The 26,759-nt window shown below is 38.5% G+C and overlaps 1 protein-coding gene across 5 annotated transcripts in view; it reads right to left on the bottom strand.

The window, feature by feature from the left end:
* TOX (thymocyte selection associated high mobility group box) overlaps positions 1–26,759 on the bottom strand; it is an 831,700-nt gene that overhangs the window by 209,908 nt on the left and 595,033 nt on the right. For 4 of the 5 annotated variants that reach the window (XM_044065484.1, XM_044065480.1, XM_044065483.1 and 1 more), the window contains exons 4-5: positions 17,399–17,473; positions 2,478–2,756 (exon numbers count right to left, since the gene is read on the bottom strand). In XM_044065484.1, the coding sequence (XP_043921419.1) occupies positions 2,478–2,756; positions 17,399–17,473 (354 nt within the window). The remainder of the gene's footprint in view (positions 1–2,477; positions 2,757–17,398; positions 17,474–26,759) is intronic. The other variant, XM_044065481.1, reaches the window with a different exon arrangement.

Genomic DNA, 26,759 nt, shown 5'->3' with positions numbered 1-26,759 from the left:
CCTTGCTGCATTTCAGGTGATGCAGGACACCCACTGGAGCCTTGGTTGAGGACATCCCTACAGAATATCCACAGCTTTGATGAACATTAGTAGAATACTTGATCTGGATGTCATCCACACTTGACATATCCTGCCCCTGGAGGCTGACACTTATTACTACCAACTATTTCAGGTGGCATGGAGTCAAACTCCTACTGTGGTAACTTCAGACTGTGTATACTGTAATGGCCAAATGTCCATACCTGCCCATGACATGAACTGGCTGGCTACTGCTGCTGGACAGACTGGTGATGATGGCATGTGTGGTCCTTTGTATGGAGGTGGCTACAACAGTGGCATTTAGCATCACATTCCTTGTGTGACCCATCATAGCATTCTCTCTGGACTCACTGGGCTCATAGTGGCACTGACAGTGCTGAGTGACATCCAAACAAATGTGACACAACACATCAGGCAGCCTGGATTGCTGCTGACTATGTCAAGATGATAACCCTGCACATCTGCTGATAGAGCCCTAGTGCTATTCACATCTCAGGAACTGGGTGTGGCATGTGACACGGCTGGGAAATCCTGCTAGGCTGTCGTACAATGGGTATTGTTTTGTCAGATGCAGTGTACTCGTCAGCTGCTGCAGCCGCAGGAGGAGTTGTGCTGGTGCTCACAGTTGCAGGGAGCCCACAACAATGAATCATCTGTGGAAGTGCTCATATTATTATCCTGTACAATGGGTGGGGGACCACCCTGGATGGACACAGGCAGTGCCAGTATGTCATCTGACTGTGACTTGGTATGTATCTTGGCATCATAATCAGACCCTGCATTGATGCTGACATCTGCTTGCTGTCCTACCTCAGCTTCTACAGGGGTCACTGCAGCACTATTCTGACCTATGAATGCATACAACAAGACAGCAGACTAACTATCACTACCTATGCTATATGTGAAGCCCTACAGTGTGCATTAACATGGTGGTCATGCAAATTCAGATGTACAACTGACACATCCTTTGCAATTTCAATGTGCCTGAAAACCTGACATAACTGTGGAAAAACATATGCACTAGTATCTGTGGCCTGCTTACTCTGTATGTCCTTAGGTGATGACACCTGTGCCCACTCCATCAGGTAAGATACCTGTGCCATGACTGCCACATAGGGACACTTTGAACTCAGTGCTTGGCAGTGCCCTACAGTGACTGGCCTTTATGCAGCTACACTGCTTGCCTTACTGTTGACCAGTCTTACCACATTGGTTACATTTCTATGATCTTGTTAGAAGACTTGCCTTACTGTAGGCCAGTCTTATCACATGGGTTACTTTTCTCTGATCCTGTTACATCATGTGATTTTACCCACCTATAGCACTGACTTCACTGGCCACTGACTCCCAGACATGGTCCCATACAATCTGGTCAGCACCTCCTTGCCTCAAAAGACACCGCAAATGGTTCACAAGTGCTTGTAGCAGAGATTCATTGTTGGCTGGACAAAAACTGTCTGGCCCCTGCCATACACCCATACACCCTGTTTTGACAATTGGGAATACAGGTAAGAACAGCTGAAGGCAGGTGACCATTACAAGACAGTTGAGCAACAGTTACAAGTGGGTGAGGGGTTATTAAAAGGTATATACAACAATATAGGTTGGGACAGTGATAAGCAGGGCATCTGCATAGTTATGTGTGATACTTTTTGGATTTGTGCTAACCTGTACTACTTAAGATTTACAAATCATGTTACCTATATAAACCACAAACCATTATTTGTTACTCATGAAAAGCAAACATTTTACAGGATTTTCATGACAATGCTACTTGTATTAGTGCCCTATGCAAAGCACCTGCCCAATGTGCTACTGGGAGGAATACTGCAATCTATCTTTGCAAAAGGAAAGGTAGACTGCTTGTATGTACACAAACTGCTACACAGCACAAAATAATTGATACAGTCACAAATTATATAGGTTAAAGAACTCAAAATATACTTCACTAATCAATAAAAATATACTTTATGATAGGACATGTACCAGAGTGTACAAAGCTTAAGAAATCATTACATTGCATGTCTGAGCTCCTACTTGCACACTTGACCACATCATATACTAGTGAACATCTGGAACATTTTGTTCTGTACTACAATCTCAGAATTTCAGCTCTAAGAGCTGGGTGAACACTATAAGGGCACCTACTTTCTACAAGTTGAATGGGTAACAACAGACCACAGTTTTACAGAACTCAGTAATATAAATCTTTTCAAGTCATATTCAAATCTTAGGTCAAAGGATGACTACAAGTATTTGAGATCAGTACATATGAAAAGTCAGATGAGTTGTTAACTGTCAGGGTACTCTTATATTTGTGAAATCCTGAAAATTCAAAAAAGAGAAATTGTAAGTGGAATTATAAATCAGAACTTGCAAATCTCAACAGCCTTTGAAATTATGTTGCACTCAGACGAATTATTAACTTCTTGTCCTACCTTAACTGTTTCATCTACTTCATCTTCATGGACGGAACTGGATGGAGAAGGAGTTGCTGACTTGCTTCCAGGTGGAGATGGGGAATTATGGGGAACGTTGTTTCCTCCCATGTTCAATCCAAGTTGAGCGCTAAGCTGGGACTGATTTATGGTAGTAAGCTGACCAGGCGGCATCATTCCAGATTGCCTGATATCAGTAGGTTGCCCTCTAGACCTCACAGATGACATTTGAGGGTGTGTATTATACTGACCCGCTTCAGCGTTTCTCACATCCTGCATCTATAACAAAAAATAAATAGTAAAAGTTCAACTTGTGTACTGCAAGACAACTATTTTTAATTAATTAAAAAAAGTTTTACACGCTAGTATTTTTTAAATATGTTATTCTGCAGTAACAACACCTAAATAATAGTAATAATAATAAAGATAATAATAAGAAATGTTATAAATGGCTCTTCAGGGCTTAACATTCGAAAGAAAAGAGTATGATTGTTTAATTACAAAAAAGTTATAAGCACATTTAAAGCAATCACTATGAATCTGTGAATAAAAAAGATCAGGGAAGCACATTTTATTATAAATAATACTTTGCTAGTAACAGACTGCATCAGAATTCATTGCTTTCTTTCTAGTTTGCAACAGTTTAGGTGACGATGATGCACATTCTCAGGAAATTTCTGTGTTTGTGTGTGTGTGTGTGTGTGTGTGTGTGTGTGTGTGTGTGTGTGTGTGTAAAGATACCCATATGACAGTATGAAAATTTGGTACCCCCACATATATTCCAATAGGTATCTTCTTTCAAGTGAAATGGTTTGAGTAAATGCTCATATTTATTCATTGTGTGTGTGTGTGTGTGTGTGTGTGTGTGTGTGTGTGTGTGTGTGTGTTTGTGAGAAAATCTGATTAAATCCTATGAATTACATTAAATAAAATCCTGGCATATAAACACATCTGTAACATACAAACAGGCCACGGTAACACCAGCTCTCAAATGAGGGAGGATTACATCAGACCCACACTATTTTAATTTTATTTCACATCCTGGCTAGAGTCACACTGGAGCTCATCCAGCATGACACAGACAACTTCTTTCTGTTAGGTAGAAAACATTAAGGGATTTTAAGGGAAAGTAGTGCTTCTGAATATTGTATCATCTGTTGAAGAGACAATAGAAACCCTTGAAGGACTGACACTGAACACTGCTTATGTTGACTTTGATACTGCTTTGGAGATTATTCCACACATGGGGAAAAATGACATGCTAAAAGCATTAAAAAATCAATCTATATATACCATAAGTCAGTGGGTAAAACAGTGGTTAATCACTAGGACACAAGTCTGCGTGAGGAATTACATGTATATCCTAACCAGGGGCTACATGAGACATCTCATGGGGCTCTCTATATAGAAGGCACTTCTGTTTTTACTACTCTTTTCAAATGCAAAAATTCAAGATGGATTGTCATTAATCAAAAATATGCAAATGTTATATGTAGTGCAAAATGCTTAATTCAATGAAAGGTACTGGAATTCTTCAGTATGGTTTACAAAAATAAATATCTGGTGCAGCAGTAATACTAATAAATCATGAGACTTGGCAAAATTATTAATCATAAAAAAGAGATGAAATAAAATCTTTTATTATGAGATCTAAAAGAAGCAAAGAAAGCTAAGAAGTAGCACATTGTGGGAAAAACACTTGATTTGAACACTCAGACACTAAGTACCAGCTGTACATAACTATGTGACAGAAGAAGCTTGGGGTAATTAAATGCCTTACTTAAATAACTACCATCAGTTAAAATAGTTCACAGTCTGTAATTTAGACAGCTACTGCATAACCTCATATGGTGCTTAATAATAAATAATCAAATGAACTATAGTCTCACGAGGCTAAATATCCTTCCCTTGGATGAATAAATGAATGAATAAGCAAATAAATAACAGCTATATCATGAGAAAACCTGTGATTACACAACTAGTTAAATAATAAATATACTATAGAATATGTTTATGTTTACAAAAACAAATAAAAATGTTATTTTGACAGCTATACTCCTACATTATAATGCCTTTCTAGCATATTAATTTCATGCAATAAATAAACTAGTTTAATTAATACGTATGCAATTCTAATACATAATTTATACTATATACATCATACATATTTTGTTGTTTATGCCTCCAGGCTATAGATTATTAAAATAAATTATGCATTTAGCATCTTTGTGGCACAGAAAATAGAAGTTCAAAACTAAAAAAAAAAGACCAAAATAGTTGCAAACCAGTGGAAACAAAAGTTCAAAAACAAAAGAATCACAGTTAAGTAGAATAGACAGTATACTTTAATAAAGTTCAAAGAATAATTTTTCTTTGAACTTTATTGGAACACAATTTCATTCATCAGTGGTACAGACTTGAAATAGATATCTACCTTCCTTAGTCACAATAAAATATTTTAACTCTTGTCCAGTTCAAACATTTCATAGTAAAATGCTCCACTATTGGACTACTAATAGATTTACTACAGATGTCTTTCAACTTTTCAAGTATACACACATTCTACCTGGAATTCAGGAAGTGCTTGCAATAATTTCTCAGAGCAGGTGAGTCAGTTACCAGAATAGAAAGAACATGAGTTTCACAGAAAGCTATACTACAGCTGCAATGAGAAAGACCTCATTATTGGCTCAATACCATGTTTTTGAAACACACATTAGCCCACTTTAGCACTGTCAAATCATTAGACATCAATCCTAAGAATCAGTGAAATGCAGAAAGCAAAAGAAAACCTTCCACGTGCAACCAAACAATCCCAAAAACAGTTGAAAAGTACAGTTGTGTAAAATCTTACCATAACGGTAAATGTCCTTGCCTTCACCACTGCAGTTTCCTTACAAATGTGGTTTCCCTGCCATGAAGTCCACTGTCTGGCCAGTTTACCAAAGTCTACCTTTGCTTTAAGGTACGCTGAACGTCACCTGCACACACCTTGTGTAGGGTAGGGCATAAAGGTGATGTTCAGGCATACCCATCCTCAGAACTGATTGCCCCAGTAGGAACAGCAGCCCAAGGAAAACCAAGGAGAGCCTGCACATCCAAGAAGGAAAAAAGACCAGGGGGATGGAGGGAGGGAGTGAATACTGCAGCAGTGAAGGCAAGGACATCTACCATTATGGTAAGATTTTACACAACTATACTGTTTCTTTACATTCACTGCTACAGTATTCCTTACAAATGGGAGAGTGCCATTGCTCAAGAAGAAACTTGGGAGGAGGAAGCAGCAGATCCCTCCGAGAAGCTATGAAGAATGGCAGAGACAAAACCAGCTTTAGCTCTGGAGATACCATCCAACTGGTAATGTTTGGTAAAGGTATGCACAGAAGTCCAGGTAGCAGCTTCAAGAATAGAATCAGTGTCTATGCCTTTGAAAAAAGCACCAGAAGAAGCCACAGCTCTAGTGGAATGAGCCTTTATAGAAGAAGGAAGGCTCTTGCCATGAAATGTGTAACAAAAGGAAACAGCCTTTGAAATCCAAGTGGAAATAGTTTGCTTGGAAACAGCCAAACCTAAAGACCTAGGATGAAAGGAAACAAATAACTGGTCAGATTTTCTGATAGCTTTAGCTTTATCCAAATAAAATCTGAGCTGCCTATGCACATCTAAGGTATGCAGCACCTCCTCACTGTCTGATTGCGGAGAGGGGAAAAAAGTAGGCAAATTAATAAACTGATTACATGACAACTCATTAACTACCTTGGTAATAAAAGAAAGATTTGTACGCAAGGACACCCTGTCCTCATGAAACATCAAAAAAGGTGGACAAGCCATGAGGGCTTGGAACTCAGTCACCTGTCTGGCAGAAGTAAGAGCTAACAAAAGAACTGTCTTCCACGGACAATGTTGCAAGGAAGCTGAAACAACAGGCTCAAAAGGAGCCTGAGTCAATTTTTCCATAATGAAATTAAGATCCCAGGGAGGAGGTACAGGCCTCCTGGGAGGTCTAACATTAAGGATGCCTTAAAAAAATGGTTAGCCTCAAATCTAGAAGCTAGAACCTAACAGGGGAGTTAAAGGCAGATAAGCAGAAAGAGCTGATAAGTGGGCCTTAACAGAAGAATAGGCCAAACCAGCATTTAGCAACTCACACAAATAAGAGAGAACCAAAGGAACATCCAGAGAAAGTGGGTCCAGGTCATGAGAAAGACACCGAATAGAAAACCTCTTCCATTTGGACAAGTAGGATTTCCTAGTAGTAAGTTTCCTGGCCTCCTGCAAGACCTGCAGCACGTCGTCAGAAAAAAGGTGTATATGAGGGATCAAAACTCTATTACCCACAGTGTCAGTTGAAGTGTGGACAGGTGGGGATGGATGAAAGACCCCTTGTCTTGTGTTAGGAGGTCCACTCTGTGAGGTAACTTCTGGTGATTGCCCTTGGCTAGATGCAGAAGTAGAGGGAACCAGTGCTGTCATGGCCAAAAGGGAGTCACCACCAAGATTTTGGGAGCATCCTGTTGAATCTTGAACAGAATTCTCAGAATGAGTGGAAGGGGAGGGAATGCATAAAGAAACATCCCCTTTCAGGAAAATGAGAGGGTGCCCACCTTCCATACCAGATGACCTGGGACTCTGGCACAGAACAGAGGAAGATGTCTGTTCAGAGAGGAGGCAAAGAGATCTACTTGAGTAGTACCCACTGATGAACAATGTCCAGAAACACATCCCTGTGAACCATCCATGCATGGGATTGAGTGAAGGATCTTTTCAGATCATCTGCCACAATGTTCTGACCTGAAGGAATATAAACTGCCTGAAGAGACACTTGATACATGAAAGCCAGATCCCATACCAGAAGTGGCAGCTGGCAAAAATGGAAAGATCTTGTACCCTTCCCTGTTTGTTGATGTACCACATGACTGTGGTATTGTCTGCAAACACCTTGAGAAGCCCCACAAGAGAGGATGAAAGGCCTAAAAAGCCAGCATAGGAGCTCTCATCTCTTTGATGTTGATGTGCTTCTTCCACAGACGAGGTGACTACACTCCCTGAAGCCCCAGGGAGCCAAACGCTGCTTCCCATCCCACATCTGTAGCATCTGTGAACAGATCCTGAGATAGAAGAGGAGGTTGAAAAGAGAGCAGTGGATTCAGAGACAACTACTGAATCCACCACAGAAGTTCTTCCTTGAGACAAGGGAGAAGATGAATAGGAAAGTCTAGAGGATGCGCATGCTGAAGCCACACAGACTTCAGAAACCAATGGAACTTCCTCATGTGGAGTTTGGCCAGAGGAAGCATTGGAATGGTGGAAGCCATGAACCCCAGAGTTCTCAGAAACTCCCTGGCTGTAATGGAGGCTGGGATAGAAGAGTTTGAAAGCAAGAAATGTTAATGCCTTTGGAGGAGGAAGGGATGCCAGCATTGGCACCGTTTGAACCCTGCAAATCAGAAAGACATGATCCTTAGAAGGAGTCAGGGAAGACTTTTTTAAGTTTATTGTGAATCCCAGGCTCCAAAGAAGAGAAATGATAAAATTAAGATTTTGCAATAGGGCATCTGGAGAATATGCCTGAATTAGCAGGTTATCCAAATAAGGAAATATTTGGATCCCTTGAAGCCTGCCAAAGACAATCACAGGAGGGAGGCATTTACTGAATACCCTTGGGGCAGCATAGAGGCCAAAGGGCAAAGCACATAACTGAAAATGCTAGAAAGCAACAGAGAAATGCAAAAATTTCCTGAAAAGAGGATGGATCAGAATATGGAGATAAGCATCCTTGGGTGCAGAGATACCAGAAAGGACTGAGGGAGCAAGAGAGGAAAAAGGGACTGAAGGGACAACATCCAAAAGGAAGGCACCTTCAGAAAAGGATTTAGATGGGAGAGGTCTAGAATGGGTCTCCAAGTACCTTCTTTTCTGGGCACTAGAAACATTCTTAAATAATACCCTTTCCCCCTTTGGGACATAGGCACCTCTTGAATAGTACCCTGAGACAAGAGGTCTCAAAGAACCTCTGGGAAAAAAGGAAGTTGTTCCTGAGGAGGCTGAGGAATGCCCATAAAAGGACAGCAGGACATATATACCATGAAGTAACCTTGCCGAATGATTGACAAAACACAAGAATCCTTGACAAAACACAAGAATCCTGGGTGATTTGGAGCCAAACAGGAAGAGAAAGAGAAAGGCAAAGAGAAAGAGGAATGTGGCTGGGAACAGGTGGATAATCAGACAGCACCTGGTTTGTCAGGAAAGGAAGGCTTAAGAATCCCTGCAGTCTGAGTTACCTTAGCAGTAGGAGTCCGTTTACTACCCTTTTTACATTTAGAAGGAGGGCAGGATTGCCTATGAACAAAGGCTGGCTTACAGGGGTAGTTACACTGAAATTTAGGCACAGGAGAAACAAAGACATACTTAAGCTCCTATAAAGTCTTCTCCTTGTCTTGAAGAGACTTAAATAAACCAGCAGCCACATCACCAAAGAAAAGAGTATTATCCAGAGGAGCATCCATCAACTTAACCTTAATATCATCAGGCAAAGGTCGAAGCCTAAGCCATGAATATCTCCTTAGAACTGAACCAGAAGCAGCAGCCTTAGAAGAGGCATCTGCTGCATCATAACTACATTTGATAGAATGACAAACTACCTGAGAGGAAGTCCCAAGCAAGAAAAGAGCAGAAGATTTACCCTCAGAGTCTGGAAGAGCAGAAAAAAGCTGACAAACCTGAGAAAAAGCCAAGACATACCTAGAGATATGGGTCTGATAATTAATAGCCCTAAAAGCTGGGGTAGCTGAAGTATAAACCTTCTTACACAGCCTATCCATGGTTCTGCTGTCCTTATCAGAAGGCAGTAACTTGGATAAAGGAAGCAACTGAGATGGCTTATCAGAGGCTCCAGATACTTTAGAGGGGTCAGCAGCAGGACATTTAAACAAAAAGAAACAATCCTCAGGTAACCTATAAGACTTCTTGGGAGCAGGGGCAGAGAATCTGGTGCTTTAGAGGCATTGGAAAAAAGATCCAATAAAGCAGGCAAGACAGGAGGAATGGCTGCAGGTTTAGGAGATTCCATCTGCAGTCACTCATAGTACCTCTTATGGATATCCGAAACCCGGGCACAATCCCACTTAAAAAATTCCATCATCCTAGAGATTGTGTCCCCAAAGGAAATTTCCTCAGAAGGATTATCTAGAGTATGAGAATCCTCCAACTCAGATACGTAGTCTAAAGGGGAAGGAAGCTGGGTCGAATAAGCAAAGAAGTCATCACCACAATCCACCTCAGAAGAATTTAATTCTCTGGGCCTTTTAGGGGAAGAAGTGGATCAAAGAGGAGCAGGAACTGAAACCCCTTGAGGAGGCCTCAACAACAGTAAAGGCCTGCCACTCACTTTGTCGATCCCTAGGAGCAGAAGAAACATGATTAGTTTTCTGTTTCTTTTTTAAGGGGACATCCGTCCTAGAAACCTGAGAAGGCCGAGACTCAGGACAGCATTCCACAACTGCAGTAGGAACCTCTTCCCTAAAGAGAAACTGCAGAATCCCTCTAGACCCCTTGGAAACAGTCAACCATGGTTCCCTCTGAACACCCGAAACAGATGCCTGTAAAGCTTTATCGGACATACTGCCCACCAGATCCTCACTGGCCTCCAACCCAGACATGGTAGAAGAGTCTGACAAAACAACCAGGTGCGCCTGTAGGTTTATAATAACCTCAGGAGAAACTCCCAGCAGAGGCTGGACAGTGGAAGATTCCAGTCTTACCTTATGCACCTTCTTCTTCCCTGACGGCTGACCCTTGGGGCAGGAAGTTCCATCCATAGTATCTGAAGCAAGAAGCTTAAGACACTGGTTCTCAAGATACAAGGAAAGAGAAGAAAGCTTACTACAAAGAGTTTTGAAGACAAATTCCTGACAAATTGAACAAGATGTATGGTTGTGAGCTGCACCTAGGCAAAAAAGACACTTATCGTGGCGGTCTTTATGGGGAATCAGTCTCCCACACTGGCATTTACCCTTCCTGGATGACATTAAACCCAAATAGCACAAAACAAACAGAAAAAGTAACCAAAAATGCAACTGGGTACTTATCTGCAACTGTGAGGACTCCAGCAAACAGGAGAAAGCACAGGAATGCCAACAAACAGAAAAAAACGGTTAAAAAAATGGATGGCTGTATCAGACCGATGGTTAAAACAGCATTCGGACTGACGGCAATGAAGTTCTGAGGATGCTATGCCTGAACGTCACCTTTATGCCCTACCCTACGCAAGGAGTGTGCAGGTGATGTTCAGCGTACCTTAAAGCAATGGTAGACTTTGGTAAACTGTCCGGAAGGTGGGGAATGCCCATTTGTAAAGAATACTGCAGCGGTGAATGTAAGGACATCACAGCTGAACACAGATACCACACACACCACACCTAATGCAAACTGAAAGTCTCATATTGTAACACACATAAAACCTACACACACACACACACACACACACACACACACACACACACACACACACACACACACACACTCAGTCAAAAAACTTCTTGCTATGAATTATATCAGAAAGCCAATAAACTACCTTTGAGTGCAGAACAAACTACTAGCATCCTGACGTGACATGCATGAAGAAGCCTAACAAACAATTCACCAAATTCAGCTACATTGAAATAAGCTGAAATAACATAAAATCAGCAATTACATGGAGGGCTTTGCTACATACCTCCTTTACATATATGATTTCACAAACACAACTTCAGCAAATCTTTCACTAATCTGTTACAGTCAACAAAACCAAAAGGTTTTGACATGAACAGCCAATCCCACACTTAATGTAACTATGGTGGAGCGAAGGTGGCAGCTGCCCCAGGTTCAAGGTGTTAGGGAGCGTGATCGGCAGTAGGATTATTCAAGGCTAAATCTGTTAAGTCCTTAGTTTTGTGTGTGTGTGTGTGTGTGTGTGTGTGTGTGTGTGTGTGTGTGTGTGTGTGTGTGTGTGTGTGTGTTAGCAAGCTGATTCTTATAGTTGTAGTAAATGTCATCTTGCTATAGTTCACAGAATCGTAAAAAAAAACTTTTTTTTTTGTGCCTCAAGTTTAAGTTGAGGGGTACACCAATTTGAGGAACTGCCCAGGGTGCCAAATAACTTAGCTACAGCTCTATGTTTTAGGGGTGATCTGATTTTCCATGAAGTACTTAAAAAATGAGATTATAAACTTTCTGTACAGATGTTTTCTTATTTGCCAAACTGTCTCTGAATGGGTCATTCATACATTTGCTTTCTAATGTTTTTTTTTTTTCATTTGTTAACATAGTGACCAGAATATACTAAGGACCTGGACATTCATAAATTATTTTTTATTCAATGATACCTACTTAAGTTCAGGGTTATGAGGAAGACAAAGTCAATCATGGCACTCACTCCAGACCCAAGGTAGATGAATAGGCAAGCTTCACTGCAAAGAAACTGTAGCTTCTAAGATAACCTTTGTTATATGTACAAGCAGCGGACAGCTATATGTTTTACTTCATTTATTGTACAAAAATAACTTTAAGCTGAAGCCATATTACTTCAAATACTCATCTAAATAAAACAGACACATAGTAATAAATTAATGAAAGTTAGACAAGAGGAACTATTATATCACAAATTGTGCGCAACCCTTTCTTAAATTCAATTGACAGTACTAATTCTAAAAACCCAGAGTAGCTACCGTACATCAGTAATAGAACAGCTGCACACTGCTCCTTCATAAATGCTGTAACTGTTTTCATTTTTCTAGTTTAAGATGCCTAGAACCTAAAATATGTAACACAATTCTATACTGTATTTTAATTCTAGGCAATTCATTTTTTGTTTTAAAAGAAGCTAGGGATATATGAGGATATAATTAAAAAAAACTGCTGCTATAAAATCATTTTTATTGTATCCTCTCTCTCCTGACACCTTTTCAAAACTGCTGTATCACTGTGATTTCCTAACACTGCTATCTCTTTTGCTTTCTCAATGTCTCCCTCCTTCCATGAAAAAATATTAGCCTAGAGAGCTATCATCATCTAAGCTTTTAACTGATAAACTGTATCAAAACAATTGTATATATCAAGCTGTAACTACTTCTTGGCTGCCTCTCATCTGATACAGCTGTTTCCATGCACAGCAGTTGGTGAACGGAGAACAGGAATGTGGGCAGCCCTGAGGCCTTGTTTGCTAATGTTGCTAACCAGCTGCTACTTTATGTAGTGTTAGCAGGCAGGGCCTGGAAGCATGCCAGTTTTCAGTGAAAACAAGAGAAAGTGAAGCATCTCAGAAGCTTTTCCATTTACCCCTGCCTGTCATCACTTGACACTGAACACTGTTGAGTGCTGTCCCCAAGGCTACAGCGAGACTGTGCTGTAGCTAAACTGTGAATGGAGTTTACGAGACCTTTTATACACTGTGCTTGTCAGGCACTTTGTACAATTCAGAGGAGAACTTTGAACCAGCAGCATCAATGCAGTAACAATCTTCAGTGAATCTAGTAGAGGTATTAATGAGAATTCACCTTGCTTTATGCATTCCATTAAACTGGAAACCCCAGACATCTCATCAAGCTGTTTACACATTAAGCAGTCACTGCTATTTGAATATTTAAACAATTTATGAGGCCAGGAATATGAATAGCATCCATCACCCTGTAGCACTACTGCTATATTTAACAGTGCTTAGCAAGGCTTGATGTTCAAATATGCTGCTATGTCTTTTATTTTTTTATGTTTAAATTATGTTGTTAAATTTTAAATAGAAATGTTAAGACAGAGCTGAATGCAAGAAGTGTGTGTGTGTGTGTGTGTGTGTGTGTGTGTGTGTGTGTGTGTGTGTGTGTGTGTGTGTGTGTGTGCGTGTGTATGTGTGTGTGTGTCTCTGGCTGGGTGAGTGTGTGTGTGTGTGTGTATGTGTGTGTGTGTGTGTGTGTGTGTGTGTGTGTGTGCATGTGCATGTGTCTGGGTGAGTGTTTGGGTGAGTGTATGTGTGTGTGTGTGTGTGTGTGTGTGTGTGTGTGTGTGTGTGTGTGCGCGTCTGTCTGGGTGAGTGTGTGTGTGTGTGTGTGTCTGGGTGAGTGTATGTATGTATGTGTGTGTGTGTGTGTGTGTGTGTGTGTGTGTGTGTGTGTGTGTGTGTGTGTGTGTGTGTGTGTGTGTGTATGTGTGTGTGTGTCTGCATATACAACTGTGCATTACATTTTGCCTTTATTATTTGCATTTCAGTCAGTTCAGCAGTGGCATAGTAGCATAATATACTTCTAGATGTTCCTATTTACCAAAAAATCAAGCAACCTTTCACACTGACAAATATGCAGAACAGACTGTGACAGCAGGTAACACCTGCCTGACTGCATCACCTGCCCTTTTCCTTGCATGATAGAAAGCCTACATCATATTAAACAAAAAACCTCCAATGCCCTAGTCTCCTCAAAAATATCATATTGCTTTCTGTATTCTTTTTTTTTTCGAACCTATTTTGGCCCTGCAACCTTAACAGAAAGGTTGTTATTTTTACTGCTACCACCTCATATTCAAAGATATTGTACAGCTTCTGACTACTTACCATGCCATAGGCCATCAAGGCAACTAAAGGTCCAAAGGCTGGTGTCAATGCTGGTATGGTGGAGATGTAAACAGCCAGCATAGTCAAGAAAATTATAAAGTCTTCCAAGAATCTAATAACAATTGTGATGTTTCTGGAGTCAGGGCAGTGTGACATCGTTATACAAAGCACTATGGAAGGATTGGGCTAGCCTGTCTATACACTACATTAAAATGTGATCAGCAGTTTAACATATGGGATTGGAGGCTTCTAAAAGACAGGAGGCTTGAAACCTGAACTAAAAAGTGTCATGTGTCATGCAGTGTTATTGTACGTTCAAGCAGAAGGGTATGAATGCATCCCACCCTGTTTAGATATTGCAGTTGGACGGTTTCCCTGGACTTACTAACAGGGCTCAAACTTTAAATCTTGTCCCCATCTCTCTCTCTCTGTCTCTACAGCCTGGTCAACAAGTAAAACTGGTTTTGGCTGTAGTAGATTTATATGCAATTTTCAGAGCTTGTGATGAGTCAGGTATCAGGAAGTAAGCACCCTCATTTAGAATCCTGGAAATACTCTAGCATTAAATAGGCATGGCAACAGCCTTATGAGACAAGGAAAACATCTGTGAGAGTATGGTAACTTGCATCAACTGGCAAATCACAGTTCATAGGATCAACTCCATAGGGATGGCAGTCAGTATGAAACTGGGACTTATCATCAAACCATGCCCAGGAAGCATTAACAAGTGCAAGTTTTCACCTGCATCTGATGTCCCACAGAAGATGCCAAGGTTATGACTGCCTAGGCCTTCTACTCAGGTAGAAAGTCTAACAATGTACAGTGTCCAACTGTGTCCCAATGAAACTTATTAAATGCACTGAAACCTAAGAACTCTTCTCACAATTCACGGTGATTCTCAGGGGCTACAACCATAGCAGAACCCATAAATGGGACCGAAAAAGAAGTTTTCTGATGGGTCCCCAAGGTCATAAACATCTATGACTAGGAATACCAGAAAGCTTTTCTTCTGCAAGACCTCTATCATCATGGCTCCCCATTTATAATTTTACTATTTACTTATTTGCGTGGAGACATGCATGAATGGGCGTACCTTCGTTGAAGGTTGTGCATCAGAGCTGGTAACTCGGCACGTAAAAATCAACTACCAATCATTAGCGGACCGGAGTTCCACTGTGGCGACCCCTAACAGGGAAAAGCCAAAAGACACAAACAAACAAACTTATTTGGACATGGACTATTAAGCAATAAGGGCATGCATACCAGTAAGGATGCCAGTGAGTTCTGGAACAGACTAGAGGCCTGCATGCATGCCAGTATCCCTAGACATGGTGATGGCAATGGTACCTGTTAAGATGATTACTGCAAGGGGAAGAATTTGCATGTGCTCTGATATATTCCACATCACCTCAAGGCTCAATACATTCATCTTGAAAGAACTATGGATGACACCTCACCCAGTCTGGAAACTGAGACTCCTTACTCCACAAATGATTTCCTATCAGATGATGTTTAAGTAGTGCAAAGTTATACCGTACATACTTGCTATGGGAAGACTGAGCTGAGGTCTTTTATTTATTAGAAGTCCTGTCAAGATGAAGTGAAATGGAACAGAGGATGAGCTCGTATTCACATTAAGCACTGACCCCACTGTTAGGGCCCTTAGCCTGATATGCATTTATGTAAATTTACAGCAACTGTAGTGAATAATCATGTGTCTGGCTCAGAAAGACAATGGTGGTGTACTCCTTGTGGATATGAATGCACAAAGCAGAATCACGAGCAAATCCTATTGACTGAAGCTTGTCACGCTCCTTAAGAATATTAATAGAGTCGTGGATGACAGGCTGACAGTACACATAGCCAATTTCAAGCTTATTAAACCATATGATATAATTCCGTAAATGGAAATTAATGATAAACCAATTCATACCAATCTGAATTGTCAATATATGCAGTGGATCAGCAATTGGCTAGGGTGAGGGTAAAACGGATAATTTCTGACCTACCTTGGGTGATCAGTGACAACTCATAGAGCTCATTACTTGGCCCCATAGTGGAGCAGCTAATATATACTATATGATGTTTAATCTCTTCACCTGTCACCTGCGATACAAATCTGTGCCTACCCGCTGACATCAGTTGTGAACATTTTAACCACTTATACTGAACTCCACTTTTACAAAGGTTTTATCCTCACCAACAATGTAAAAAACATGCAGCCTCTCTGGCAGCTTCCTAGCAGGTGTAGTAGAACTATGCACAGTTCCTTGTTCACACTCCCATTGTTCATTTAACAGGATAACTTGTGAACAACTAAGAAACAGAGCCAATATTTCACATTCTGAGCATTTCTTAGCTGTCTTTTCATGTGACATTTGCACACAGAGATCAAATAAGATGAATGTCATCTGCTGCACTGTGATGTGTGCTACTCAGTTTCAAAAAGGAGATGGACTCCACAAATAATACCCACATCATCCACAAATAATACCCACATCACACAGTGTAACAATTCTGAATAAGTTGTACTAACGATGTGCCATTTTTATTTTTACCCAGGAGACCTATCTGTTTTCTATACATATATGACAGTAATGTACAGAAAGAATCAGATGCACATATATTTAATGTAGGTGAAGAGGCAGCAGTCTAGGAAATTATAGGCATTGTTCTTAGAAAATCAGATGTCTGAACAGATGCAAATAACTGCAAATGCCTGTTTTCTGTTATATTTTGGAAAAATAGTAATGAATACTATTTAAATGAAAACAGGTCTGAGCAAATAAACAAAATGTCGGATGTACACAAAAACAGGGTTATTTTACTTTATTTCCATCATTTGCCTTGTAAGTAACTTGTAATGTTAACAATAACTACTGGATAGGTTATACAGAGCTGGTTAAACAGAAAAGTAACCCACTAACTGGGAGACTAGCAGCTTTAATCTTTGTGCTATGTAGTTTAGTCATATGTTTGTGTGTTTGCCTCTTAGACCAGCAACATTAAAAATAATCATGATAAGAATACATTACATCAAATACAACATTTTAGTAAGATACACAGTTTACGTTGCAGGTATGGAACATGGCAGAATAAGGAAGCCATTCATGAACTTGCTTACTGACTTAATATCGTAAATGGCTGACTGCAGTTCTGGTACCGTTTTTACTATTATCTTAAGATGGAACTTTTTACTTGACAAGACTTATTATGTACCTCAACTCAGGAGCCTATTTTGAAAAAAAGAACATTCTAACTTATAACAAGGTTCAGAAATCAACATCCACAATTTAAAAAGGTTTGTTATATGATTTAATCAAGAAGGAAAACATTATTTTACCTTTTGCATCATCATCTGGTCCTTGATCATATCCCAAAGTTTGGATTGTGAAGTATGTATCCTATCATCCAGTCTCTTAAAAGAGGAAAAATGTGACCTTACTCTTTTTGATAAAACATTAACTTGATTATCACTATATGCTTTAATCAGTTTTATTATTCCTTTGTCTAGTAATATAAACACTGAATTTTCCAGTAAGACCCCCTTCCCTTAAAACTGGTTCATAAGAAGTATTTTAAAAAGCAGTGCAACTCAAAAGTAACAGAACATCAAATACCATCATTACTCTATTATGTATACAGTATTAGTGTACACATGACAGTTGTGTAGCAGGTAGTACTGCTCTCAGTGATTGGCTGTTTAGGTGAGTTAGTTGGAGTAGAATCTCTGCATCCATTTTTGGGTTTGTGTGGGTTTTTTCTGGGTATTCTGGGTTCCTCCATCTAAAAGACATGCTGCAAATGACTCCAAATTGCCTGTGCGTATGTCAGAACTCTGACTGATTGTGTATGAATGCATCCTTGTGGTGGATGACATCCCACTCAGGACTAGTTCACAGGACTAGTTGACAGAGTTGTGGAATTCAGTGCTATGAATAGTCTGGCTCACCTGTGACCCAAAACTGGATAAAGAGGGTTATCAAATGAAGAATTAATATATATGAATATGTATACATTTGATTTCCAACTCTAGAGCACAAACTAATTCCATTAGAGGACAATGTAATACTAATACTACTATTCAAATCTAAAATGATCCAAAACAGCAAAAATTAAAAGTCATTTTTTGCAGAAGAGCAAGCTGCCCTTCACCCCCACACCTCCTGATAGGTATATAAACTCTGAGAGCGCACAACAGCAGGGTAGGTGCAAATACCCATACACAACACTACCAGCAAAAAATCTACTGAAAACAACATTTGATCATATGAGCATTTGCTGCTATTTACAGCCTGAAAAGTGTTCGCCCATATGAAGGTTTGATGTTTTAGACTGCATATATATCAACATTATACACCTATCTATATCCACACACACACACACACACACACACACACACACACACACACACACACACACACACACACACACACACACACACACACACATTGAGGTGAGTACACATATCCCAGGATATTCAGTGTCTGGCTCACCTGTGATCCAAAACTGGATAAAGAGGGTTATCAAATAAAGAATGAATATATATGAATATGCATATATTTTGATTTCCAACTCTAGAGCACAAACTAATTCCATTAGAGGACAATGTAATACTAATATTCAAATCTAAAATGATCCAAAACAGCAAAAATTTAAAGTCATTTTTTGCAGAAGAGCAAGCTGCCCTTCACCCCCACACCTCCTGATAGGTATATAAACTCTGAGATTGCACAACAGCAGGGTAAGGGCAAATACCCATACACAACACTACCAGCAAAAAATCCACTGAAAACAACATTTGATCATATGAGCATTTGCTGTTATTTACAGCCTAAAAAATTGTTCACCCATATGAAGGTTTGATGTTTCAGACTGCATATGTATCAATATTATACACCTATCTATATCCACACACACATACACACACACACACACACACACACACACACACACACACACACACACACACACACACACACACACACACACACAGATTGAGGTGAGTACACATATCCCAGGATAAAAAGTGTTCATAGGTACTAGTTCCAGGAATGGGAAAAGAAGACAGTATAGGATCCACAGATTATGGTAACATTCCTGCCACATGGCTAGGCCTTGCTTTGGGTTGTTCCACTGACGCAGAAGGAAAGAGCAGTCAAGAATAACAACAAAAAAATGTAGAGACCAAGTAAGAGGCATATAGGTAATATAGTTGACTGTTGAGGATATGAAACAGATTATATACTGTTTATATTATGCAACACAGCCAGAATTTCTACACAGCACACTCAATAAAGAAAGTAGAGGAAAGAACATACTTCCACAACAAAACTATTAAAAGTGACAGATAATAATTTAAGACCTTCAATGCAACAGATCAGAGCACAACATTACTTAGAGATGAAGAAACATTGGACCATCTGAAAAAAACAAGATGTGACTGAGGAAGTGTTACAAGCAAAAGAACAAAATATAGAGGTTAGCAAAAGTTTAAAAAAAGGAGCATGGACATGAGAAAGAAAGCAGATGTGATATGACATCATACTATGTTCACAGGTTCATAGGTGTGTACTAGGCTAATGGCCCTGGAGCCTTTACAAGCCTAGCCCATAGGATTAGAGAAGGAAACCATTCTAATCATTATGAAAAGGCACCTCCAAAGATATTTGAAGATAAATGCAGGAAGACACATCTCAATATTTAGAATTTACAATGTCAAAAACAAGAATATAAAAATCAAATGCAATAAAATAAATAAATTTAGTGTTGCAGCAAAGAAAAAGTTAGAAATTGAAGTAGTAGATAAACTGAGATGAAGGATTTGGTGTGGAAACACTGATCAAGGCAATTCTGCAACATGATGGGTCAAGGAGTCCTTACTCGGTGGTGCAGCAGACAGATCAGCGTGCATATGGAGAAGATAAGCAACAGTGTGATGCTTTGGTTCCTTATATAGTAGAAGACTTGTATGAATTCCAGTAAGAATTTCACAGCAAGGTAAATAGCAGGAAACAGAGAACACAAGGATCCTAAAGGAAGACCTGTTTGATTTAACAGAAATGGAAAGACATATTTAAGGTGGGTGACAGAAAGTGAGTATGACGCAGGGTGTTAGAAGACTGATAAAACAGATGAAAGAGTAATTGAAAGATTTATGTCTTAGAAATAAACAGAATATGCTAGTGAGCAGCTAGACTGATAAACAAAATGCTACCACAAAACACACACAAAACAGAGTAATAAAGGAAAAGAAGGGAAATGTAAAAATGCTACAACAGAAACATCAAATAGAAGAAAGTGTAAAGCAGCTTAGACAAGAAGGTGGCAATGTCTTTTGCACTAGTGAAAGAAAACCAATGCAGACTGCCCATAGGATGGCTCATTTGTCTGCTTAAGTAGCCATGCACATTGTAAGATATGCCTAGAAAAATAACTTAAACCACCCTTGATGGCTGTTTAAATGGTGGTCCCTCCTCGTCAACTATTTCCTCTGTGATGGGAAATGAATGGGACAACTGGCTATAAGGGAGGTGATAATTAACAGACAGCAAGACCACAAACAAAAAAAGTCTCAAGGGAGCTGATAATTAACAGGCAGCAAAAGTAAGAACTGAGAAAAGCTACATTTACAGACTGACCATTTCATACCAAATGACAATTATAAAGGAAAATCAATTGTCATACATTTAGTCAGTTCTCTGCTACTGATCTGTAGATCAATATAGGCAATCAATATAATCCCCAAAAAATGCATGCTGAATATGTTGAATATGTTGAATATGACATTTTATAACCCCAACAGTAACTGCACCCAGAATGGTTTAGAAATAACAACAGTGATTACAGGATCAGCTCAAAGCATACCATAGAATTGAATGGAGCTATAATTCAAATGAAGAATCCATCAAGGCCTCAAAGTAAGTTAGCCTGAATCCCTCCAACTGTAATGGCTGCAAACAATAGCAAAGATACATATCATCTTCAGATATTATCTCTACATACACTGTGAGGTGCTCCTTTATTCCTTTAATGCTGTCTTTTCTCATTAACTACTTCTGGGTAACATCTGTACAGCTTACTGTACTTGACCATAAACAAGCCTACTTGAACTCTACTCCACTCACTGTTTTTACATAAAATATTGTCTGCAGGTCTATGTTTTCACTGCTATACACTAGACAGAGTGTCCAATTTTCAAAAACATACATTTAGTCCTAGTATTCAGAAAAACTTTACATTCTTCTAGCTCTTGTAGGTATCAAGTCAGCTAGGGAAATCATGCAAAGTACCTTTTCCATATATGACTTCAAAGTGGTGGCAGATGAAGTGTACCTTGGGCTCTGGGCAGTTTTCAAGCAATGGGCCCACTTCAGCACACAGATACTTTTTGGGTATCGCACACAGATATGCATGCACTTTTGGATTCAGCTTTTTGCTTGTGCTTCACTTTCACAATGAAACAAAATGTCTTAACCAGTGTTAATAAAGCTAACCACTTCAGAACATTTCAACCATTAATGACTACTCAAACTATTGTCATGATAATCCACCAATATCCACATCTGTCATTTATGGCCACTTGACTGTGAACACCTTGAATCTCCATGTCTGATAAAAAATAGCCACAGTAAACTATTCAAATTTAATTTACAAAAATGCACACTACAATTTAAAAGCCAAACTAATTACTGCTTAACTTGATTATGATAGTAGGATTAATAATTCCCATCAAAAGACGGCCCTATATCAAATAATTATAGACCCTTGTTGACTATGTACATCTTGCATATTTGACTGTAGAAAAATAAACCAATAAACTAAAAATTATGGACAAACTAATACATTTTAAAGTTTGATTCACAGAAACACATAGTAGTCCAAGTATTCCAACTTATTTCACAGAAATGCATCATAGTCCTGCAAAGGCAGACTATTTAAACTGAGCAAATGATAAGTGGGAAAGTTTTTTTTTGGTTTACCCATAGAGCATCCTAACTCCAACCAACATCTTATACCTGCTTTTCTCTTCACACTTTATATAATGTTAACAAAAAAAATTAATGCATCTTAGCACAAGAATCAGGGATTTAATATGAAAAATAATAACTGGCAAAGACCCAAAATGAGGGTTAGATTTTAAATATTGATCTTATATAATAGTTTTTGCATCAACATTCTTTTTCTGTAGGATATGAATTCTGAACCTCAAATGTCTGCCATTACATAGGGACTGTAATTCTCAATGATTTGCCAGAAAACTATAATATTTATGAGGAAAAGACAAAAAAGCAAAATCTGCAACAGTTGATATAGCTATGTAATTTAAACTTTGTTTCACAGAAACGTACAATAACCAAAGTACTCCAGCTTATTTCACACAAGTGCACACTAATCCTGTAAATCCAGACTATTCAAACAAAGCAAATAATAAAAGGGGAAATTACCTTCATCCAGAAACAGCACCCACTCTAGCCAGTAGTTATAATTACTTTGCTGTGTATACATTGTCTGATTGTGAAAAAATAACACCTGTAAAATACTTAGAATAAGAATCAGGGACGAAGCCAAAACATAATTTGGTACAAAAGATCAAAAATCAGGGACATATTTTAAATACTGTTCTTATATAATTTGTTAGAATACCAGGCTTTGCACTGGAATTCATTTTCTAAAGGATATAACTCAGGAATTTAAATGTCTGCTCTTATTTAATGACTGCAAAGTCCTCAATGATTTGCCAGAAAACCACAGCTTTTAAGGAACAGACCAAAAATATGAAGTAGAAATGTAGGCAAATTCTGCAAAATAAGGGAGAATTGCAAATATGTTTTGCACAAACAGTTGTTAGTGAGAGAAAAAGAGATGGGGGAGGACATGGAGGTAATAAAAATTTGACCTTGATTTGATTGAGACAAAAATAAATGCCATATAATACAATCCAATATTATTTCACACAAACAGTAACCCCCAGAATAAAGTATTCCTTTTCAACTTGCTTAACTCAAATCACATTAGTCCTGTAAAACCAGCCCACATTAATCTAACAAAAAACAGACAGCCATGTTTCATTCACAGATTCCATACCAAGGACTGCAATTATAACAAGTTCATTCTCTGTGTGCACATCTCAAATGTCCAACTGTAGTAAAAAAAAAATGAATACATAAGACTGACTGAGTTACAGCTCCATTTCACACAAATACACAGTTGCTGGACAACAACAGCAAAGTATTTCTATGTCTTGACTTAGCTGTACATGCAATGACCAGAACTGGTTTCCTGCCATGATTTAAAAAAAATAGTCTGCTGCTGCTCTTAATACAGTCATTCTGGTTGCTTATTATGCATATTATCTTTAAAATTAAAATGTTCAGAAAAATTGCATAAAAAATCAACCTGCCAAGCATTAGTGGGTGTATGTAACACAAAAGCTGCAAACATACATTTAATAAGCTATATATTTAATACGTGGGAATAATAACTTCTTATAATAATGGTTACACTAAATATATTATTTTGGAATGTGAATGGCCTCCCAGGTACAGACAAAAAGAGTACTGAATGATATTAAGATGTGCAGACTGCAAATAGCAATGCTACAGGAGACACACTTAGAAAGAAATGAACATGTGAATTTGATAAAGAAACAATTTCAGGAGGGATATTCAGCAGAGCATCAGAGACAGAAAAAAGGGGGAGTACTTAAACTAATTGTTAGATGAGCTGCAACAGTGACAGATGAGGAAGAACAGAAAACAAATGGTAGATTTTTGATAGTAAGAGACTACTAGCATGGGAGGAGGACTACGCTGGTAAGTATTTATACTCCACCCAAAACTGCTGCTATGGAGCTAAAGAAGATTTTGGGAGAAATAATCAGCTTTCTGCAGGAAATATTACTTATAGGTGGAGAGCGAAATTTGATTTGCAGCAGTGAGGATTAAATGGGGATCTGGAAGAGAACATACAACAAAAGAAAACAAATATCTTAAGAAATTTAGGAAAATATGTGGTATGGAAGACATGAATTCAGTACTAGGAACTCAGAAAAAGTTTACATATTATTCCCCAAAGTATAATAACTGGGCTAGATAAGACAGAAATTATATTTCACAGGAACATGGGTAATTAAAAGCTTTGACACACATCCAATAACTATTTCAGGTCATGCATCAATAACAACTAAGATAAAAATGCAGGGTAGTAAAATAAAAATGAGACAGTGTTGCTTCCCCACCTCACTGTTAAAAAAGAGGATATTTAAGGAATTGGTAGTGGAAATTATTTGAAAGATATTAGGGAAGATAAAAATTACTTCAAGAGTTATAAGTATTGAGAGGGATAAAATGAAAGTGGAGTTCAAAAATAGGGTAGAAATTAAAGAAAAAGAGATATGGTTAAGAAATTACAGGAATTATTTTGAGGGCTGACAAAGGTTAAAGTATTGTGGAATCAGGGGAATCTCATAGAACAAGAATAAATAAAATTGCATAGTGCTAAAAGGAAAATATTGGAGTATCTAGATAATATTCATGATTAGAAAGACTGCTGTTAAGCAACAATTTTTGATAACTACAGAGCACAAGAACGTTTAGTACAATGACTTAGGCAACAGAAAGTGGAAATGGTTGTTGGCAAATGTAGGGAGTCTATAATAAAAAAAATAACCAGAGATCCTGTAGAGGTATTAGAGATATTTTGGAAATTTTATAAAAATATGTAAAAAAATTGTAAGCAGAGAAATATGGAAATCAAGAAAGAGCACAAATAGAAGCATTTATGGAAGACAGTATGCCAAGGTTAGAGGTAGAGGACACTCAACGATTGACCATAAAGATCAGAGGAGATGAGATAAAAACAGTGAAGTGCAATCAATCTATAATAAAGTCTCTAGGAATAGATGGTATTCATGTAGAAGTCTAGAAGCTAGGAGTGAAGGAATTATTAAAGATCTGTACGTTTTGCTTAACAGTATTAAAAAAAAAGAGGAAGCACCAGTATCCTGGAAGAAAGCTATGATCTCTGTAGTACCTAAATCAGCAAAGACCCATCAGACCTAGCTTCATATAGGCCCATTTCAATTGTAAACCATGACTATAAACTGTTAATTTCTATAACAGCTAAAAGAATGGCAAGTGTTGCCAAAAGTGATAGAAATTGATCAATGTGATTTTGTGGAGAGTAGGCAAACATTTGACAATATTAATAGAGCAATGTTGATCCTGAGGGAAGCAAAGTGTAAGAAAATAATGCTGTTATTGGCTGGTATTGATACCAGGAAAGCATTTGACAGAGTAAGCTGGGATTTTATGAGTAGGGCAATGCAAGTATTGGAATTTCCTGATACAATAATAAGGTTTAATTAAGAGGATACACGAGGGACTGGATACAAAAATTAAAGCGGGAGGTTCCTTTCTGACAAATTGCATCTGAACAGTGGAACCCAGCAGGGTGTCTGCTTTCCCCATTGTTATTTACTTTACAGTTAGAGCCATTGGCAAAGAAAATATGGGACTCAGAAATTCAAGGATATAATTGGCATGGTAATCAAGAAAAGTTGGCTTTATTTGCAGACAATATTATTTTGTACCTGATAAAACCAGAAAAGGACATCTCAGTGTTGTGGATCATCATGAGACAGTTCATGTCTTCAGGATATGGAAAAAATAATGAAAATAAAACAAAGGATATAGTTATAAGCAATATACTTACACACAAATTTGCCCAGCTATAACCATATTTGTGGGGACAAAATAAAATGCAGTATTTAGAAGTATGGATTAAAAAGGATTCCATTTTGCCAGCTAAGGATATGTGGGGAGAGACTGAATGAAAGATAATATACAACTGAGAAACTGGAAGTTATTGTTTATGAATATGGATAGCAGGATGCAAACCGTGAAAACATTTTTAGTCCCTTTAGTTTTATATACAGGCTAGGTTGTGGACAGTAATTAATAAAGAATTGAAGGATTTTATCTAGAAGGGAAAAAGGGCAAGGTTCAAGTAGGATAAGCTGATCTTTCCAATAGAACAAGGGGGATTAAGATTACATGATATTTAGGGATATTTTAAAGCTATTCGGTTAAGGCTCATATACATAACTAACAGAAAACTATAGTTCAAAGTGGGAAGGGATGAAGATGAATCAGGGAGGAATTTAAGAAATAAGATGAGAGGGGAATTTTGGATGCAGATCCTTAAGGAGAATAACAAAAGCTATGCAGAATATTCAAAAAGTAGCAGATAGTATTTTTAGAACTATGACAACATGAGAATGGAGAAAGAAGATTTTATGGATAGAGATAACTACAATTAGGGGTAACCAAAATAAGGAAGAAGGTGCTGGTATTTACTGGAGAAAACTGGCAAAGGAACCAAGGTATTAGTAGCAAATATCTAGAGAGGGAAGGGTAACAGAAAGGGAAGAAGCCAAGATGACATTTGGACTACAGGCTGCTTTCTATCAGGGAGTCATTCCTGAGTATAGCCAAAGAGAAAGAGATAGGGGAATCGTAAATGAAAGACCTGCTCTGGTAGAGGTTTTAATTGAAGATGGAACAGAAATTGGTGTTAAAACAAGGGATAATTACTGCGGCAAATAAAATATTGCACAGTATCTACAGGAATCAATCAAAGGAGGTTAGAAAAGATTGGGAAGACAGACTGAATAAGCAATTCACAAGGAAACAATGGGAGGA

The sequence above is a fragment of the Protopterus annectens genome, chromosome 3.part0 (assembly GCF_019279795.1).
Source record: "Protopterus annectens isolate FY-2018-M chromosome 3.part0, PAN1.0, whole genome shotgun sequence".
NCBI lineage: Eukaryota > Metazoa > Chordata > Ceratodontiformes > Protopteridae > Protopterus > Protopterus annectens.
Note: the sequence above shows the minus strand (reverse complement) of the source record. Positions and strands in the feature narration are given on the sequence as shown.